This window comes from Grus americana, chromosome 21, assembly GCF_028858705.1.
Source record: "Grus americana isolate bGruAme1 chromosome 21, bGruAme1.mat, whole genome shotgun sequence".
Classification (NCBI taxonomy): Eukaryota; Metazoa; Chordata; class Aves; order Gruiformes; family Gruidae; genus Grus; species Grus americana.
This window is the reverse complement of record NC_072872.1, coordinates 5,970,697-5,990,988: the sequence shown is the minus strand read 5'-3', so window position 1 is coordinate 5,990,988 and position 20,292 is coordinate 5,970,697. Positions and strand designations below refer to the sequence as shown.

The 20,292-nt window shown below is 39.7% G+C and overlaps 2 protein-coding genes across 7 annotated transcripts; one reads left to right on the top strand and one right to left on the bottom strand.

Moving 5' to 3' along the window:
- Positions 1-667: 667 nt before the first annotated feature.
- Positions 668-19,695, bottom strand: C21H1orf159 (chromosome 21 C1orf159 homolog). 6 transcript variants are annotated; one of them, XM_054850076.1, is made up of 10 exons: positions 19,585-19,695; positions 18,243-18,359; positions 13,737-13,827; positions 12,165-12,240; positions 10,099-10,203; positions 9,139-9,204; positions 7,643-7,777; positions 5,496-5,521; positions 5,123-5,153; positions 668-3,420 (listed from the first exon to the last, which is right to left on the bottom strand). In XM_054850076.1, exons 3-10 carry the CDS (start codon positions 13,806-13,808, stop codon positions 3,323-3,325), a joined length of 609 nt encoding a protein of 202 aa, XP_054706051.1. In that variant the 5' UTR covers positions 13,809-13,827; positions 18,243-18,359; positions 19,585-19,695; the 3' UTR covers positions 668-3,322. The 6 variants fall into 6 exon arrangements, with proteins under 6 accessions (XP_054706051.1, XP_054706055.1, XP_054706053.1 ...); XM_054850080.1 differs by having other exon boundaries at positions 668-898; XM_054850078.1 differs by lacking the exon at positions 19,585-19,695 and adding an exon at positions 19,426-19,531.
- Positions 19,009-19,965, top strand: LOC129195186 (uncharacterized). The gene has a single exon (XM_054801024.1). It carries the CDS (start codon positions 19,009-19,011, stop codon positions 19,963-19,965), a length of 957 nt encoding a protein of 318 aa, XP_054656999.1.
- Positions 19,966-20,292: the final 327 nt, after the last annotated feature.

Below are 20,292 nucleotides of genomic sequence, written 5' to 3'. Positions count from 1 at the left end.
AGACCATATGGCTCAGCATCCCAATTTCCCTTGGCTTACCTCTTGTTATTATGGAGTGTTTTGGCAACTGGAATTAATAACACAAGATACATTTGTAAGAAAGAAATCCAATGAGAGTACCAAATTCCCAGGGAGCAAAGGGAAAGGGAGAAGAACACACTTTTTAAATTGATCAGAGACCAGATGGGGAAAGATCTCCAAAACCCCAGACCCAAGACCATAATCTTCCCTTCAATTGATAAGAAATTATCCTGTTTATCTCAGCTTCTGGTACATTTGGCACTGTTTAGCAGCCGCCTCTTTCAGAGTCGTCTTGCTACTCATGCTATCTTCTTTGAGATTAAAGTAAACATCCACCAATGTAAAAATTCTGTAATTTACTAAAGCTACATTCTCTGCTAAAGAGTTACTTTCACACCACTACACGTTAAGGCCATTATGGTCAGAAGGTGTGAAGATACAGTCTGTGGAAGAGTCTGGCTATCCCACTGTAGAACTGGGCAGGATTATTCAGCTGACTTTTTTTTTTTCCTCCAAACTTTAGTTCTGGTGGAGGTAACATGCCATATGAGCTGAAACAATGATCTACTTTGGGTGCTAATTTTGCTCTCTTCATTCTGTGCTTGAAAAGGATACACATCAATGACCTCCACAGTCATTAAAAAAGCTCAAATATGTTTATTTTGGCACAATTTAAAAATATACAAATACATTAAATATCAGGGTTCATTAAAGCCAATTTTTTTAAAAATATATATAGGTATGTATCATTATTTTGAAGGGAGATGGAAACCAAAACACCACATTATATATTTAATTTGACAGTGCAAACAAATGAGAAACTGTTTAGATTAGGAGTCCACTGTGTCAGACAGCAATAACAAAAGCCGAACAGTTCCTGAAACACAAAAAAAAATAGTAAAAAACATCTGCTCCATTTAAAAGAGTTTGCTGGGGGGAAAGATATGGGAAGGGGAAGAGAGATGTTATTGAGAAAAACTTGACTGCACAGAAGTTAGAGCATTAGACACTTGACATTAAACTAAGTTACAATATGCACTTGAGGGTAAGATAGGGTTCAGACAGTACAATGACATGAATGATCCTTCAATAATTTATGTGTAGAAAGAATATATTAGCAACTAAGCAATACAAGAATGCACTCTCATCAACAGATTTGCAAGCAGAAACGCCCTGCTTTCAAAGGTGCAGTTTCTTGGCATTATTTGCATAGTTACTCCTTTTCCTTAGCGGTTAGGAAAATACTCAGCAACTAACGTCAGGAAAAATCTATGACCTCCAGACGTAATTTCTACCTGTGGAAAATCGCAGCAGCACAAAGATCAAAAGACATCAAAATGACAGAAACAAAACTGCCACCTCCTGAACCTGAAACATACAAACTATAAAGCACGTTTCATATTGAAAGCTGAAGGGTCTCACAATGGCATTGTCCACTGTCGTTAGTTTTGTCCAGTAGAACAAAAATTCTATTTTAACAGTGTGATAGAAAGACAATCTTAAGTTTCTCCATACAGCAATTCAGGCTCTTTTTTTTTTTTGGCATGGGGGGCCCCTTCATGGTTAGTTCTTCATCCCCAATCTTTGCCCTAGCTTGTTTGGATGCCACAAGAGATCTCATTACCTTGTGAGGAGAGACATAAAAGTAAATACAACTGTACTAAAACTTACATAAAAACAGGTCTATTCAATAAGATAGGATTTATCTCCTCCCATCCCAGTTCTCATCTTTTAGCTTTGAACAAGCTTTTAACCACAGAGAAAAGGGAAACTAGATTGCAAGGTTTGGACTCTCCATATGGGTGTCATGTCAGCTCAAGACAGTTATGTTCACATTTTCCTGGAAAAGAGAACTGACTGTTCCAGTTTATATTCATGCCAGAGGATGCTGATGAGGAGCTTCCAAGTAATTTATTTTTGGAGCACAGACCCGTAATGGAGTGCCAGCTAAACCAAAACGGGCAATAGCAACACAGGTAGGTGGGAATGCACAAGCTGCATAGTTATAATTTCACATATGGTGACAGTGACACTTCAACCAATTTAGCAACCTCAGGTTCTTCACTTGTTTCCCAGTCACCCACTCTTATGCCCATACCACTGGGCCCATTATGCTGATATACGTGTTCACATGGCAACAGAGTCAACCGTGCCAGGAAAAAACTGGTGAAGGATAACCTAGCCCAAAATAAAGTTATTTTACAGCTACTTTAATTTCCTGATCAAGTGACTACTCAGCCACACAGCTGGCCTAAGATGGGCAAGAACAAGCATCTGAGAGTGGGGGCTATGTAGGCTGGCACTTTCAACACTTGTTGAGCTCTGTCATAAGGTGCTGGCCTGCAAACATCAGGCATGTTAATGAAGGGCTTGGCCAAAGAAACCCCTTATTGCATTGGCAGAAATTCACCTGACCTCTCCAGTTCATCTCAGTACTCACTGACACATCTAACGGATGCACAGCTGCCCTGCAGGAATTTTGGTTTCCCTTAGACTGCTGTGTTAAGGGAAGGAAGCTAGCAGAGACAGTCTTGGCAGGACAGACACAGCAGCCTATTGGTTACAAAGCCATAGAAAATGGCTCTTTATCCAAGGACTGAGCTGAAGCCACTGGAAAGAGCTTCCCAACAAATTCCCACACTTGGGATTGGACCCATACTGACCACAGCCTTCAAAAGCACCAAGAACAACAGTATCTGGAGAGTGGGTCTATATTCACAGTTAAAAACCAGGGTCAGCTATGTCATAGGCTGAAGAGGATGCTCCAGGAAGCATCATTTTTTGCTTCAGAAGGATACTGCATGTTAAGTACTGTTATATTGTCCTACAACGTTAAAGCAGTGGCACTTAGTGTTAGCATTTACAAGTGGGTCCTTCAAACAAGTCCACATCCTTGAGTAATCCCAGTATTTTGTGTTGGCCTGCAGCACTGAGACATTCAGCTCTGGGGACACAGAACACATCACAACACAGGAAGAACTTGCCAAAACTGAAAGTGTACCAAAGGCAGATTCTTTAAAGATTTTAAACACAGCATCTGTAGGAGACAAATGAAACCACAGAGCTGGAATAGTGCATTTCAAGATCACCAAAGCAGTTCACCAAACTGGATGTAGCCTGCCATCAGTATCTTTGCATTAGTTCAAGTCTCTGTTAACATTTGGCACAAACTCTTTGACACAGTAATTTGGCTTCCATTTAGGTCAGCTGCTTGCGATGTTTTCCTGGCACTTCAGTGGATTCAGAAAAAAGTTTCTTCAACACTGTGTACACTTATAGAGTCCTCAGTCAAGAATGAAGGCTAAACATTGCTGACCCTGGTTTCGGAAGAAGGGATCATAGCAGCAGATGCAGACGTCACTAGTGACCGTTCTCGTCTGACATATCGTGGCTTCCGAACTGAAATGGTGGGCACAGAAACATTATTAGCACCTGCTGCATAAGCATGCCTTTATCATTCATTCATAACACCACATGCCATCCAACAAGTCACTCTGGACCTTAAAAAAAAGCCAAAAACCAAAACACAAAAACCCCTACATAGAGCTGATACAGCAAAAGTCCACAAATACACTTTTTAAACAAGCTTCTAATGGCCTACTATATAAGGTGCTCATTACAAACTGGCATTTCCATCATTTGAAGTGTTTACAGTACACGTAGCTTTCCATTTTCAGCCCTAACAACCCCCCCCCAACTGTACTTTCTTTTTAAACAGACATATAAATTACAGTAACGAAAGTAAGACTTTTCACAAGCAGCACTAGCTGTAAGTTTAACAGCCAGACCAAGTTTGGAATACATCTAAAAAATGTTTAAAAGTTAAAGACTGCATTAATAAAAACTAAATTTTAATTATACCATCTTGATTAAAAAGGCCTATGCATACATGAGAAGTGATACCAGATGTTTTGCTGAGCTTAGAAGGCCATTATTTCTCAAGTTTTTAGAAGATTTGGTCTGTCTCACTTTTAAGTCACAAGTTCTGTCATTGTCCTGAAAGTACATGGGTCAAGCATAGAGACAAGATACTTTGCTGTAGTATCCTGGCCAAATAAATCCACTTTCCTAACCACTCTAAATTAATTTCATGTATAGACATAAAATTTCCTATCATTTGCAAAATAGATCCTTTACTACCCGCTTCTTTTTGAGTTTTCTTACATGGTCAGACACACTTAAAAGAATGCCTTGATTTGATCAGGTGTAATCCATTGCCCTTTTAAATATGTATTTTGGAAGAGTCATATTTAGATATTTCATGCTTTATTAGGCTCCCACTGGATCATTAATAATATAAACCAGCATGTACTATTTCTTAGAAGTAGCACAAATTTAGAGGCTCACCAAAAAAAGCAGATTTTTGCTCTTGGATTACACAGATCTGGTCTAAAACAGCAGATTAGAGTAGGCACTTCTCAGTAAGATTTATAGATTGAAATTATGAAAAATACGGGAGGAAAACCAAGACGAGCCAGTTAGATTAAATCTTCCCCAAGAAATAAATTTCCGCTTGAGTTTCACAAGTATTAAAAACCCACCTTGTCAAAAAAAAGAGCCAACCTACAAACACCCCCCACACCACATACACACAAAATTGTATATTCCAAACAGTCTGTTATTTGTTTCAAGAAGCTGATAAGCTTCAAATGAGAAAGCCTGAAAATGAGCCAACCTGGCATTGTCAAGAAGATTCCAATTCTGAAAATAGGACCCAGACTGAATAATTTATTTTTGAGCATTTATGAAAAAATACTGCATCTACTTGTAAGACTTCTCTATTAGGACAGAGAAGTTGAAGATCTATTTTAGGAGCTGTCAAAGATCTATTTTAACATAAAGTACTCCATCAATACTATATGCCTACATTAATTAAAGCAATAAATCCTACCAAAAAGGTCTACTAGACAGATTTCATTGGATTTCTGTCCCCTCGACAGATTCCACAGTTCTATACCAGGCTTTACAGGTAATTGTTTTGACTTGCTGTGTGTTCTTAGCATATCCACTCTGAGATAGTTTGCCTGCTTTTCAGTAATGAGATGGGAAGCCAACAGGTAAAAATATTTGTAGCAGCATGCCCCAGAGAACAGTTCCTCACCTGAAGAAGCTGGGGGAGGTATCATGGATGCCTGCATAACAGAAGAATGATCATGTCAAACAAGAGCACCTTTTGTCTTCACAGTCTTTCATTAAAGAAATACAGGAACACTTTAGGGTTCCAGTAATATTTACCGTGTACATAATCTTTCTTGGAGAAAGTAATTCAATAGAATCAATACGGTCAGTATTCATCTTTCGCCTTTTTTTTTTTCCAGTTTGGACAAAGAACCCCAAAACATCTTTTATTTTTATATCAGTGTCTCATACATCAGATTAAGTAGCTCCCTAATGAACTGTTAAAACTTCAAGTTATTGTGTACTTGACGTTTTATGCTTGCTTGTTCCTATTGGAAGGACAGAATTTTACTTACTGTTTCACTAGGCTGGAGAACAGATGCTAAAAGAGAGAAAGAGAGAGACTAACCATCATTAATCTAGAAGACTAGAGCCGCTAGTTTCCTAAAAATACATGCGTGCAACAGAATAGTTCTATTGTTAAAAAAATAGTTTTGTCACAAAGACTACCAAAACAGATCAGAACATTCAGAAATCCCATTAGTAGAATACATTGTCTGTAGGACTCTTTTCAAGATTAGAGATAAAGGGTTGCAAAGGTCTCCAAGAATGACTTATTTTGCTTTCAAAGAAGGTAGCCACAGCAGTATGTCTTTAATATGAAGAAGCTTCAATAGGAAAAATGGCACTTTGAGCCAACTGCCAGAAAAAGGCAGTAGAAACAGAAAACAATTGAGCAGTGAAAGATGCAACCCTTCTATACAAGCAGTGACTGCCTTTATTGGCCACATGATAATCATCATCCAGAGAGAATGAAAGCTAACATAATAAGCCAGAGAAATGTTTCTAATGCTTCTTCTTCAAAGGAGGACATCAATGCTTTAGCCTGGTGTACCAGAGTGAACTATCAGTACAAAATGTGGAAGTCAGACCAGTAACGCTAAAGACTCAGAGGTCCGGTGTCCTGCCAGCTTGGAAGCGTTACAGCACAACAGCTCTTGACACACGTAAAAACTGAAGAAGAAACTTGTACTAATTAAATTTACTTGAAGACACAAGCAAAAGCAACCTAGACGTTTCAGTATCACAGTTGTGATTAGGATACTAGCAGTTGCTGTGGCACTGATCAATTTATGTAGCTACCGTTGTATACTTTAACATGAAATGATACCACAGAGACTGGAAGTGTGAAGTTCCATGAAGTTACTATGACTAGATACAACGCTCTTAGCCAAACAATGGAATTGTATTGCTCCACCCACCCCCTTTTTCTTTTTTTAAGCTTATTTCTATTGTGACAGGCTAGCTTGAGCTTGGTCCTGTAAGACATGAATGAAAATAACAGGAGGTCTATTTGTTTAGCAGACTTAACCAGTAAACAGCTTGCTTTCAACAGAAGGAGCTCTAACACAGCAAATACTGTGCTAGAGGTTGTCATGGGAATCATTCAAAGTGACTGCATAGAAGGGGCAAGACAGTCACAGATCAGACTCAGTTTCACACAAAACATTGAACAAAATGGAGACATCACCTTCCACATATTTTGTTCACCACCTTCCAGAAAGTGAAGACTAGTAAACTGTGGACACATAGAACAACTTCACAGAAACTGAAGCATCTGAAAGAGCCAGACATCTACATAAAGTCTTGGTGCCCTATGGCCAAGTACATCCTGGGTGTTCTTTCCCTAGCTTTTCTGGAATCACTTTGGCATGAAGTCATGTCACTGCATTTCAGTTACATGGCTTAATTTCTCAGCAACAGGAATGGCAGAAATAAAGAATTAATTTCATTATAACAAGAAAAGCTAAGGGGTCTTTGCTTTTAAAAAAAAATAATAATAGGCAGTTAGCTCTCCCAAGCCCCAGTAAATCTTGCATTTAGAGGGCAAGCACAGTTGAATAAGTAGTGAAATAATGAGGAACCTCAAATTCCATTCCCTTTCTCCTGCTGCTGGCACATCCGTGGTAAATACACTGCCCTTTAGTATTATAGTTCCCTTCTCTCTAAAGCAAGAATAAACAACAACTGCTTTTTGTAAGGCTTTATAAACGTCTGGCATTTTGTGTACTGAAATAAACAAGTATTACTAAGTTCTATAACAATGCCCTCTGTGCAAAAAGCACTGATTCATTTTCTTTTTTTTTCTTTTTGAAATCAGATATATTCAATGACAACTAATGTCAGGCATTGCACTCTTGCAAATCTTTGAAGGCTTCAAAAAAAACAATAGCTGGGTTAGTGAGAGATATTGTGCAATATGCACCTAAGCACACTTAGACTGAGAGCAGACATCCTCTGCACTGCCATGAAAACATGATACTGTTAACACATTGCAGGAGAAAAATTCTCATTAGTTTGCATTGCTTTGGATGATCAAAAGAGATAGCAGTAGCTACATTAAGTTAGAATACTGACATGAAGAAATTTAAAGTTTTAAATTAAGAAACTGAGCAAAGGCCAAAGCTTTAGAGATTAAAATAGACCATTAGAGGTATTTTACCTTTGTTTCTTCTGTAGAAAACATTAGGAAGTTTATTGGCACGTTTGAGGTAGAAGAAAGAAGCAACAGACAGAATCAGGAATAAACTGATGAAAAATGTCCCTAAGATGAGAGAGGCTGCCACTTCTGGGCCCCCTGTACAGAAGAAAAAAAAAAAAGAGAGGGAGAGGGAAAAAAAAACACTATTATTCGCTAGAAATCTCTTCTAATAGAAGGATTAAACAAAAGATAAAGACCAACTTCCCAATATTCATAGGAGAAAAGAAAAAGTGGGTTGTTTGGGTTTTTTTAATATACAGACAGACATCACTGAAACATTTGCAAAGATCTTTCAATATTCATTTTGTTATATGAACGGCTTCCCCAGCCACACCTGCCAAACGTCAGGAAAGCCTTAGTCTCTACTTTCCTGAAGACAGCCCCACATTTTTAATCCACCATTCTGTTTCTTTTATATAACTTTCAAAACCAGTGCTAGGAGGAACTCAACACTAATACTCTTCTTTTATTCCTTAAACGAAGTCTCCTAAAGACAGAACTTGTCAACAGACAATATACCACTGGTACAATACACCCGGTATTATGTTTTCCACAAGAGATTGATACAGAAACCATCCCAAGGAGGCAGACATTAGCAAAAGCTGCCCTCCCTCACCTCTATCCTACTTTTCCTGCCACAAAAAATGCCCTGCATATTTATTCTGCTGTTTTATTTATCTAAGATTATGATCCCAAAGAGCAAGTATTTTGTTCCTTAAAAGTTGTCCTAATTTGTCTGCAACAAGATCGTAAACAGCAGCTCTGACAAGCTCTGCTTGAGAAGTCCACATTCTGCAGAGCACTCGATACTTCAAGTATACACACATGACAAGACAACTGTTAGAAAGGCATCAGCACCACTCAAGTTTGACACGGCTGTTTAGCTTTCCTTTTTAAGGGCACTGATGATAAGCACTCACCCTGTAACGCTAAATCACTTCATCTGGCATCCAATCTCTTGTGAAAGTATGCAATGCTGCTATCTAAATATTCTCTATTATTTTTACCAGTGTCAAACAACTATTTTTAGGAGATTAAACAGAAATGACTGGTCAGCTGTGATAAAGTCAACCTATAGAAAGGCTAATCAAGATGTAACAGATGTGTAACATGTGGCCTCATCCCTAAAAAACAGAACTCTTGCAGCATAAGGGTCAAAACTCAAGTTATGGGGTTTCAGAAACCTGTACCAGAAAAATCACTTCAAGTTCACTAGCACAAGATGAAAGAACCATTCAGTAAAATAAAGTTGCCTCAAAATTCAACTCTAAGACATATAAAAGATTTTTGCCAAGAACAAGCCCGAAAAAAGTAAAAATGGCTACTAGATTTAGAAGAACACCTACGCTACAGAAAAACATACTTTACAATTTGTTTCAAAGGCCATGTCATGACGGGGCTGGTACGCAGTGAATAATCACAAAGCCTGCACTCAATAGCTATTTCCATTTACTCACCTATGTTCTGTATGAAAGGAGTTACGGTGCTTATATTCATTTGGAAATTCATTCCTCTGATACCAGCTGTAATCAAAAAGATTTTTTTAAAGTAAAATCTGACAAAAACTACAGATTTGTTGAAAAATCTTAGTAAAAGGCTATTATACTTCTCTGTAATTATTTGAAATTGTATAAGAATCCTGGTTTCTCCCACAATAAAATTCATTCTTTATATCACTTTTGAGTATTTCAAAAAAGGAAGCAAACAAGCATCATCATAATTTGTCCAAAAAGAAAATAATTCACTAGTGCATTTCCCAGAAACTTACATCAAGTTTCTTACCTCTTCATTAAAAACATGTACAAGGAATTGAATGGTTCTCACCTCTCAAAGCACATGTACAAAATTAGTCTTCTTAATATAGACTTTTCGAAGAACTCTAGTATAGTCTGAGCTATTTTGTGCTCTGGTGAAGTCTCTAGCAAACACCCACAGCAAATGCCTTTTTCTTACAGCAGAGATTAAAGCAGCCACAAAATTCAGTATTCCCTGTATGTCTGATACATGTTCTACCCTGTAAGTTTAATCATTTTGATGTTTAGGACTCTTAAAATAAGAGTTTACATTGGGCAGAATGTTTTGGTTGCTTGGGTTTTGTTTGCTTTTGTGTTTTTTTTTTTTTAAATGTTGCATTTGGCTTTGCAGATTAGGTACTCTAATACATAACAAGATTTTAATTCCCCCCCCCACCCCCCAGCTAGACTCTGGAATGGTTCCAGAGCACTCTACACAGTTTCTGCAAACTAAATTTCAGTTAGGACTAAAACTTCCCTTGAAGTTTCACAAAAGGGGGGGGGGGGGGCGGAATCTGCAACATTTCATGCCTTCTTGAACAGTCTTTGCTGGACCACACATGCAAGAAGAGATCTCGGTACCAAAAAACACCCATTGAAACAAAGCAATGGTACATGACTCACTATTTCTGCATTCAGTCAGATTGTAAACAGATGAAACAGGAAGGGTTTCATTTTTGCATTTAATGCAGCTGCTACTACCATCCTCATTCCATCGTCTGTAACAACCTGCATAAGAATAAGACGTACAGAGGTTTGAAAACAACAAAAGCGACTCTGGAGATACTTCCTAGTCTTCAGAAAGAGGTAGAGGCAGCAGAAATTCCCTCCATTTGGTCTACTGATTACAAACATCTCCTGCTTCCTATTATATAACACAGGTTAAGAGGTTCCATTTCAAAGTGTTTAATCCAGAAAAGATCTAACCTTTCAAGGGCCAAAAAGGAGAAAGCGTTACAAGCAAACAACTCTTAAGAGGGCAATTTCAACATAGCTCCATTCACTGCTTCACATGTTTTAGTTTTGAGAAAAATGGGAAGTGTCTAACAACCTGCAACTACTCTCACCAATACTAAAAAAAAACCAGGAGAATTTTATCATTTATTTTCAGAAGTCATACACCGTCAAAACAAAATGTAATGCCATTTTAATATATAGTATTGAAAATATAAGTAGGCAGGGACAAAGATGCTAAGAACCAGAAACAGCGTACTTGGATGAAAAAAAGATACTGGCATCCTTATAGTCAATCACTTGAAGCATGGCAAGCTAAAAAATACAAATACTGCCATAATACAGTCTTTTCACCATGCCCCAGTCCTCTGAAGTATCATACTATTTGTTTCACTTTAAAAAGAACCCATGCCTGTTTAAACTATTCTGCGACAGATGGCAAGTGTCTTATATCGGTCACCCTACCGTGCAGGCTGGGAACTGATTAAACTTTCATCCTGGCCTATGTCTTCCATGTTCAGGTCTCTCAATTTATGTTTAAATGCACATACTGCTATGTCTTTGTTAAGAAAAAATATTTAGGGCACATCTTCAATAACAACTTCATTTAATACAATAAAGCTGTGGTGGTTTCACTTGAGGCTTAGACTCAAGACGTGAAGATTAGAAGGATATTCCTACTAGATCATATTACAGTCTACATTTAAAGAAAAAAAAAAACCTTACTGTGCTGGCTAAAATCCAGTTCTATAGAGCCTTGAGCCAAACTGGTATCAATTATCCCATAAAGCAAACCATTAGTAAGGTGCTGATTTGAGAACAGCTCCACTGCTATGTTTTCCTTAGAGAGAAGCAGCATGTTTGATGCCCACAGTAATAAATTACATCTGACATTTCATCTAAACACAAACAGACCCAATGTAAAGGCAAAGACTTTCTACAGTAATAGGAAGGAAGCATCAGAGCACTTATCTGACACCAAAGATATTGGTAGATTATCAGTTTATAATAAGATTTAAGAGAAGACAATACCATAACTTTGAGACAATTGGTTATACCATGTCTAAGATCATTTAGAATAAGAAGTGAATGCATTAAATGAAGCAACAGTTAGAGAAGCTAACGAAGCAGTGAAAATAGATAAGCTTGAAATGCTTTAACAACCATCACAAGGAGAGGACTGAACCCAGAATTGGGCCCAAATTTTTAAGTCACTAATTCTTTTGTTACTGTGGGCTCTGAAGCCATTTTCCTGCTTTTACTCTCCAATTTTAAAGAAAACAACATTAAAAAAGAGACCACCCTTTTGCTACTGCTGGAAGAAGTTTTTAACTCCATTTAGAAAACAACTCTACATATATGGTGGAAGGAAGAATGAGGCATTCTGTGCTAACAAGACAATATTGAAATTATTCTTAATGCTCCCTTAGATTCTCATTACAGCATTTTTGCTTTTTATGCTCATTATATGGGCTTTTAAGCATTTACGATAGCTCTTACATGATCCAACTGCAGACTAAATAAAAAAAGATAAAGAATAACCTTATTAATAGTTTTCTATTCTCCTTACCATGCAAGAACAACATTTATGAGTCATAAGAAGCATTACCTTGTGTATATAGAGGAAGACAGACTTCAATATGTACATGCACTAATTATTTTGTTTTCAGGCACTGTATTTTGGTGTTAACTGTCAAAAACACTATGGAATTTTATTAAACAATGACACACTATACCTGGACTGCACTGGTTGGTTACAGGACATGAACTGTTTGAATCCAACATATCCACACAGCATTCTGTTTCTGAAACCTAAGAAAAGAAATTACATTTCACACAGTTCTTAATTTTACTGAAATGCTTCAACAAAAAAAAAAAAAAAATCTACAGAGACCATAGAGGAATAAGCAGTAGCTGCAGTTAAAACTTGCTGTAACTTTTTCTGTTTGCATTAAGCAACCTTGCAAGGAGAGAACAAGCTAGGTGCACCACCACGCTGATATTTGACCTGGCAGCTGTTACCCAAAGTAACACTTTGAGAACAAATGCACACTCTACTGTTGACACTGGACAAAGCCTCAAAAAAACTGCTTTAGAAATACACTTGCTAAATTCTCCAGTGAAGCACAGTTCAGAGGGGTGGTAGCCTTCCCACAGCACCACACAAACGCCCTAACAGATTTGCTCAGAAATACTGTTGGCAAAATGACTGGCAAACTCCAGTTTTCACTGAATGCCCATATTACAAGTGATGATAACATCTACATTCAGCAGAGCAATCCAGCAGAACTACAAAAGCTTCTTCCTTCAACACTTAATATAAAAGAATATCCTGAAGGCACGTAGTTTATTTTTGTTTGTTTATATAAAAGTCAGTTTCAAAATTATTTACAAATTACAACAAGCTGTGACATAAGCTTAGAGATAAATGGTTGTTAGAAACTCTGTGGTTCTTTTGATAGCTACTAGTACCATCCCGTATAGACTTGGGCATATCCACTCTCTGAATCCATACAAGAAAAATAAGCCACAAAACTCCCACACCTTCTAAGGTTTTGCAGGTACATCCCCCTAAAGAATATAGCAAGTCAAGTCAGTCTTAAAAAGGGATGAAGTCAAAAGTAACAAGACCTGATCTATATTCAGCCATAGAAGTAACTTAAATATACCTAACATTTAGCAGTCAGTATTATTCTGCTCATCAGCAAAACCCATCAAATCCAGGGGTGACAAAGATCAAAGCTATAAGGAGAAATGGTTGGGACCGTCAAAACTGAAATTAGTAGGCTGACTTCACACTGTTAGTGCATCATGGGGAGACAGAAGATCTATAGAGAACACGCTTAAGACCAATTTCTTAAAAAGTTTTGTTGGTCAAACTCTCTTGCAAGCAGAATCTTATACTCTGACCTATTTTTGTGACTTGAAGCAGCATTTGCTTCAGAGCTTATCAGTCATTTGAAAAGTTAACTTTCGGGTATCCGTGTTTTGGACTGTTTGTAATTAAGCTGCCAAGCAGCTTGAAAAGTGGTCTTTTGATCATCAGGGTGTTTTTCCACATGGTGTGAGGTGTTATCAGTTGTGTCCCTGCTAGCCTACAAGCACATGACTAGGAAGAATTCAATGCTTTAATAGGCAATCAGCCCTCATAGCAGATTGACTCACTGTGAAAGTTTCAGTTAATGACTGCTAGCAATATAGGTCATTTCTGTTGAATTAGAAAGCCTTCTATAAACCACAGAATCTGCAATAATCTGATCCTTCTGTTTTTACAGCACCTAGCGTGACAAAAACCATGAAGTACCTACCAAACTTTCAGTAGATTTGCTGGCAACTTCTGCTACAAGTCTAGTTAAGAGAAGAACATATGGCACCTCCATGCCCAGGAAAGACACAGGTCTAAATAAGAACAGGGAAAGAAATTAGAATGTCTTATTCATGACAGAAAAGTTACACTTTCCCTTTGTTAAGGAACTTTTGCCAACTCATTCCTTTTATTTGAATGCAAAGACCTTTACATGAAATATGCCAGGGGGAATGACTTACCTTGGCTCAAGATAAATATGAGACATTCAGATTTTTCCCTCCAGCTGCACAGGGGCAGGTTTCTGGCTATGGCAGACTGTGGTTGCTAAGAAACAAAGAGCCTTATCAGTCTGCTCCAAACTGGGCCATGCAGAGACTATTCCACACCCAGGATCTAAAAAAATCAATGTGATTGCAATAGAACAGTTACTGCCTGGCACCGCCACTGATAAGCCTCCCCACAGGTACAGGCTCCTCTGGCTGCAGCACTGAACTGTGATGGATTTGTATCGGGACAGAAAGCACAGGCCACTTTGGAAAGGCAATACTGCAATTAATTTCTCCCATGACAGCACAGCCATGAAGCATTAATGAAGTCTGTTAATAAGTAGTATTTCTCAATTGCCTGAGAACAGACCTGCTCAGTGTGGAACAGAGTATTTTGGACAGTCTGCTACAAGCTTTGCTTTTTTCCCCCCCTCTGCTTTTGCCATATAACTCCACACATAACCTAAAGAGAGTCCACGTATTCAATTGTTTGGATAAAATAAAAGGTGCTACATCATGCTTGATCTGCATTGTTTAGACACCCCCTATGTCAATATTATAATATCTGCCTATTCTCTAGTCAATATAATGTTGGAAGCCATATCCAGTTCTCAGAACTTGCAGTACCTGCAGCCTAGTAGCTTTAGGAAAACATACGTCTTTCATATTATAAATAAAACATGGGGACAGACAAGGCCTTCTAACCAGAGATTAATAAAAGGAAAGTGCCCAAAAGAAAGCCTTCAACTGTAGGGGAAAACTCCTTTAGTGACTCATCTCACAAACTGAAATCTGTTACTATTTTTGTTGAAGGCCAATGGATAAGTTTTAAATTACTGCAAAATGAGTATCATGACCCTTGGCAAGTTGCTTTTCTGAAGAACGAAATCTTTGAGCAGTTCCTATGATTAATTTCCATTCAGTTTTTTAAATCACTAACACATAGCCTGTTGCCTCAACTTCAAAATAAGATTAGTTTAGCTTGGTGGGAAAACTTACTATTATCCCCTGCTATCAGCTGAAAGCACCGAGATCAAGGACTGAAAATCCTGAAAACTAAATTCCAGTCTTGTTGCTACAACTAAGTTCTACAGTTAGTGAAGACTGAGGCAGAGCAGGAAAAGCTTGCACTGTCACGATAGCTTCCAATTTAAGCATAACAATGGATGTCAAGTCTGTTGGTGTCAAGCTGCAGCACCCGTGATTTCATCAGTTTTATTTATGTGCATGTAAATGTGCATGACATCTATACTGAAATGAAAAGTAGACAGTCAATGTAAGCGCGCGATGTGTACGATGCTCGTTGACAAAGGCCAAGATGTGCCTGATTAGCCTTGCTGTTGGCAGTGTAGATTATAGGAACCAAGGAAGGTAAGGAGCATACAGAGATTCTCCAGAATGAGATAAGAGCTAGATAGTTTTGGGAATGGTACCACCACCTAGAGTGAAAATTAAGATGGATTATGGCAGTTTACAGAACTGCTGGAAAGTGATGGCACAGCCAAAAACAGCAGGGAAAATTTAGCTTTAGGAATTTTACACAAGGACAGAAACAGACATATCTAATCTACAGCTAAGCTTATCAATTGCTAAAAAGCTTTAATGTTATTTTTCAACAATACCTGAGGTGACAAAATACCTCAAATGCAAACACCTCTCAACAAAAGCGTGAAGTCATCTCAGAAGATGAAAGGAGACGACCTTTCTAGAATGCAGTACATACCCCCAAAAGCCAAGAACACCTAGCTTTTAGCTTCAATGGTAACAGTTTCTTCTTGAGCACATTCGAGCAGAACAGAAGCTACTTATGACTCAGTAAATGATTGCTCATGTTGACACTGCGCTTACCTAGTTTGACAGAGAGCTTTCCACTTGTGTATGACAGTAAAAGAGTACTTAAATAAATGCTGTGAATAATTCTGGTTTAGGTCACATTAGGTGTAACTTTAATTTGCACATTTAACCATGTAAAAACAAGGGTTTTGTTTGGTTTGTTGTGGGGAGTTTTTTTGGGTTTTGTGCTTTTCTATTGCAGTAAAGGTTGAGTATAGAGTTTTTCAAGACAGTCCAGGAGAGTCTAATATTAAAACAATTCTCAGGATGTGCATATGGATGCATGTATTTTAAACACATATATATACACAGAGAATTTGCCTTGTTATCTATCAGTTTTCTACAATCTGAGGTAATGAGATCTTGCTTCTTGGTTGAGAAAGACTTCCTCCGAGGAAAATAGTTAAGAGTTGGTAAAGACATTTGCTGATAAATTCCTCATTGTTTTGGATGCTATGCACAGATTTTTGTCAATACCTGATTATTATAATATCTGTAAATACTAAGAAAAGGCAGATGAAAAAGGTATTTGTTTAAACAAGTATGTTCTTGTTATCTAAAAATTACTTATTTTCAGGAACAAAAAAACATTTGTGAAACTAGCCACTTCCAAATGCCCGATCCTCCTCTTTGTGAATACAAATAGCTATACAGCATAAGCTCAATATTGGCTGTATTTCCATTCCTGAAATAAATGAAGATACTAATCAACAATACTGTTGCATCGATGGGCAGATATTTGTTCACAGCCACTAATGATTCTAACAAACTAGAACATTTGCCTGCAGCTGTTCCAGTAGAAATAGGACATGAGATCTATTTGCCCTCAAATCATCAGCCAATATTTTTTATCTCCGAGACGATTCTAAGCTATATATATACACATAGATATCTCTCTAAGCTATATATGTGTGTATATATATAGACACACACACACTTGTTGTCGGTTGTTTTTTGTTTGAACCCATTTTAACTGCAGGAAAAGGAAAGCAGAGATGAACAAGCTGCTTTAAATCTTCCAAGCATATTAAATGTATGTTGTATGCACTAAATTTACATTTTACTTCAGGTCCCGGAACCATTTCTTCACATCCTGCTGGATTCTCTATTGGCCAGTAAAAATTAGAAGCCTATTAACATAATATATAAATAACATCTGTCTGAACGAGGCAGAAATTCAAAGCCATGAAGGTAACACTAGCTATCTACTTTTTTTTTTTTACTGTAATGCCCGTGGAAGACATCAGACTTAACCATCCATACTTTTTATGTGTAATAATATAAAAACATATATAGTGTTCCAAAAGCCTGGTTGTGCCACACCTCAGCAAGGCTGGAAACAGCTTGTGGCAAGTCTAAGAATAAATCAAGTGCAGAACTTCCAAACAAGAGAGCAGCTTCAAGTAGGGATTTGTACTGCTAATTGTCTCCCTGTACAAAACCACGGAAGTAACACAACTCATTTTAATGCTTTCCAGCCACAAGTCAATCATAACCTTTCTATTGCCAACCTGAACAATATTTTACACCATAATTGTAACTTTAGAAAGGAAGGAGCCCTAGAGCCTCCAAGACATTCAGTATACATAAATACTAACCATGCCTCTGAATGAGATAGCTGAAGTTTTATTTTTTAAATCAAGTACATGTATTTGATCAGGATCAGACACCTACAGCAAAACAATTTACAAGCCCACAGAATATGTTTCATGTTTGGCAGCATTTTCTCTTTGGATTACAGAAAAAAAAAAAATCATGTCATGCACAAACTAGAACCCAAATTAGAAAGTATTTATGCTTGAGATGCCAACACAGTTTTGAGAACACAGACATTTTAATTAAAACAAGTATTTCACACCAGAGTTCCACATTTGAAACAAATCTCAAATCACTGTCAACTTGTATCTCAAGTGCCACAATACACATAAGCTAAACACATCAAGATTCACTAAGGGAATTCTTCCTCTTGTTGCTTTTAAAAAAAGAACACAGACAATTCGTGAATATTGAGCACTAGAAGACTTTTTCCTCCCACTCTTAGAAGCAAGTGTTCTTTAATTCCTCTTTATGTCTACATTTTCCTTACGTATAGCTGTGTATCTATTATTTCTGTTGTATTATCAGTATCTTTCGTGCTTAAAAGTGTTGCTGGAGCATTTTTTGAGCAAGGTAATTTTTTCAGGTACATGGAAAAAGATGGCAGTAAAAAGAAACATCACCTAAATTTCAGGTGGTTTTATAATTCACTCGGGAGATCAGAGTTTGAAACTCTATCACACTTATTCTGCTGCCAAAGGCTTCTTAATTCTAATGTGACCTTGAATTAATCATGATAGAATGTGATACCAGAAAAGTCAAAATGCAGTCTCACAAATGACAGACTTGTAAAGGCCTAAACTCTCACTCACCAGCTCCTTCAGAGGTACGCACTAGAACACTGCATCTTCCTCAGATAACACCGAATGCTTGTGGTATGTGATTTACTGCTAATTTCTCATTGACTCTGCAAGTGTTTCACAATAAACCTGCACAGCAGAAAAACAGATAAGAGTTGTGCTTAGAACAATCTTTTATAAATTAAAGCTGAAGGAGGACTTGTTTTTCCAGCTTTCTTAACATGCACCCATGAAAAGAGCTATTCCTACCCTTACATCAAAATGATTATGTAATAGGCCAGCAACCAACAATTAAAAATACGCACCTTCCGCTCAAGACAATAAAGACATCTACTTTAAGCTAGGCTTTGCTTCAAAAGCAGTTACATACCTGGAATGTGCCTAGAGCAAACCCTAGTTAACACCAACGTTTACTGTTGTTCAGTCAACAAAAACTTGGCAGTAACACATTCTGCTGTTACAACAGTCGTTGCAACCCTAAAAACTGAGAGCAGAAGCGACCACTGGTGCGATTTGGTTGCCAATAGCATAGCTATGCACTGCAGGGAAAGATGCTTCGAAAACTGAACATATGCATGGCCTGTTTAGTTATTTTTCCCCTAAACAGCGCAACAAAATTCTGTGTTATAGAGGTACATATTTGCTTGAGGTTTATCCAGCAAAAACAACAACAAAATCACCAAACACCAACAACCAAAGATAGCCAAAAACCGTAGTAAACTGAGTTCGTTTATTAGGAAAAAAACTATCCGAAGTTTTATGGGACCATGAGAAAGAGATGTTTCCAAACGCGAGAATACCCGGCTCCGACCTAAACCGTTCCAGGAAGCGTGGAAACAGCTGGACAAGGCGGAGGAACGGGGGGCGACTCTTCCCCGGCTTTACCCTAGATGGCAAGCCGCTGCTCCCTCGCCCCACGCCGGCCCCGGGGAGAGGGTCGGGGGCTTTATCCGCGGGAACGCGTCCTCCCCTCCCGCTCGGTAAACACACGTCTGCCGCCGCTGCCGACCACCCCCGGGGACCGGCCCCAACACCCCTCCCCGCAACGCCGCCTCCACCGGCAGCGGGACACCGCGGGGGAGAGAACCTGGGCCGCGGCTGGCAGCTCGCTCCCCGGCCCGCGGCGTTGGCAGGGCCCGTTGCTGCCTGCGGCCGCGCCAAAAGCTGCGGCAGCGCCCTCAGCGCCTCGCCTCACCTGCCCGGCGGCGCCTCCCACGCCCCGAACAATGGGGCAACGCCCGGGGGCTCGCCGCCCGCCCGGGGACTCTCCACCCTCCTTCCCTTCCGCCGCCCCGCGCCCCGCGCCCCGCGCCCCTCCGAGGGGCCTGACCGACCGCCCCGGCCACCTCCTTACCTGAGGAAGCGACCTGCGGCAGCCCCGGCGGCAGGTTCCCTTTCGTACCCCCCGCCCTCCGGCGGCGTCCTGCCCGCTCCTTCCCACGGCGCCCTGGGAGTTGTAGTTCCCCCCTGCCGGCCGACACCCAGGTTCCCCGAAAGGGCCGTTCGCTCGGGACTACAAGTCCCGGCAGCCGCCGCGCCGCGCCCTACCTGTGCCCTCCTCCCCGCAGGTAAATCCCCTCCCTCAGCCCGGTCCCCGACCGTCTCCGCCAGCGCCGATCTCCTACGCGCGGTGCCTCCTGGGAAAGGGAGTCCGCCGGCCGCAGACGGGCCGAGGGACGGGCGGGTCCCGGCACTGCGACTCCCGGCGTGCCCCGCGCAGCCGCGGCCATTTTAGGCGTTGCTCGGCGACGCAGACGCCCCGGGAGGGAGAGGGAAGCCGCAGGTAGGCAGGCAGGCGAAGGCCTGTGCACCCGTCCCTCCAGTCTGCTGCCAAGTGGGGCATACCGCCATGAAAGGATTAAGTATTTCATTAAAGCAGCGTCAGGATAGGGGACGCAAGGAGGCTGCGGCACGTCTGACCTCCTCCCAAGCCTTTACACCTTACACAAGCCCTTTTGCGGTCACCCCACGGCAGCCTCCTGGCAAGCACCGTGGTTTCAGAGAAAGGAAGGAAACCTGGAGACATGGAGGCAGTGGTCCTGTCCAACAGGGTGGCACAGAG

Bases quoted from the DNA above. Each gene is read 5' to 3' on its own strand.
- C21H1orf159 (XM_054850076.1), bottom strand. From the start codon at position 13,808: ATGGAGGTGCCATATGTTCTTCTCTTAACTAGACTTGTAGCAGAAGTT. The intron at 5,522-7,642 runs GTAAAATACCTC...TCTCTCTTTTAG, and splicing joins TTTCTACAGAAGAAACAAAG to CATCTGTTCTCCAGCCTAGT. The intron at 5,154-5,495 runs GTAAGTAAAATT...TCTGTTATGCAG, and splicing joins TTCTCCAGCCTAGTGAAACA to GCATCCATGATACCTCCCCC.
- LOC129195186 (XM_054801024.1), top strand. From the start codon at position 19,009: ATGTTTCCAAACGCGAGAATACCCGGCTCCGACCTAAACCGTTCCAGG.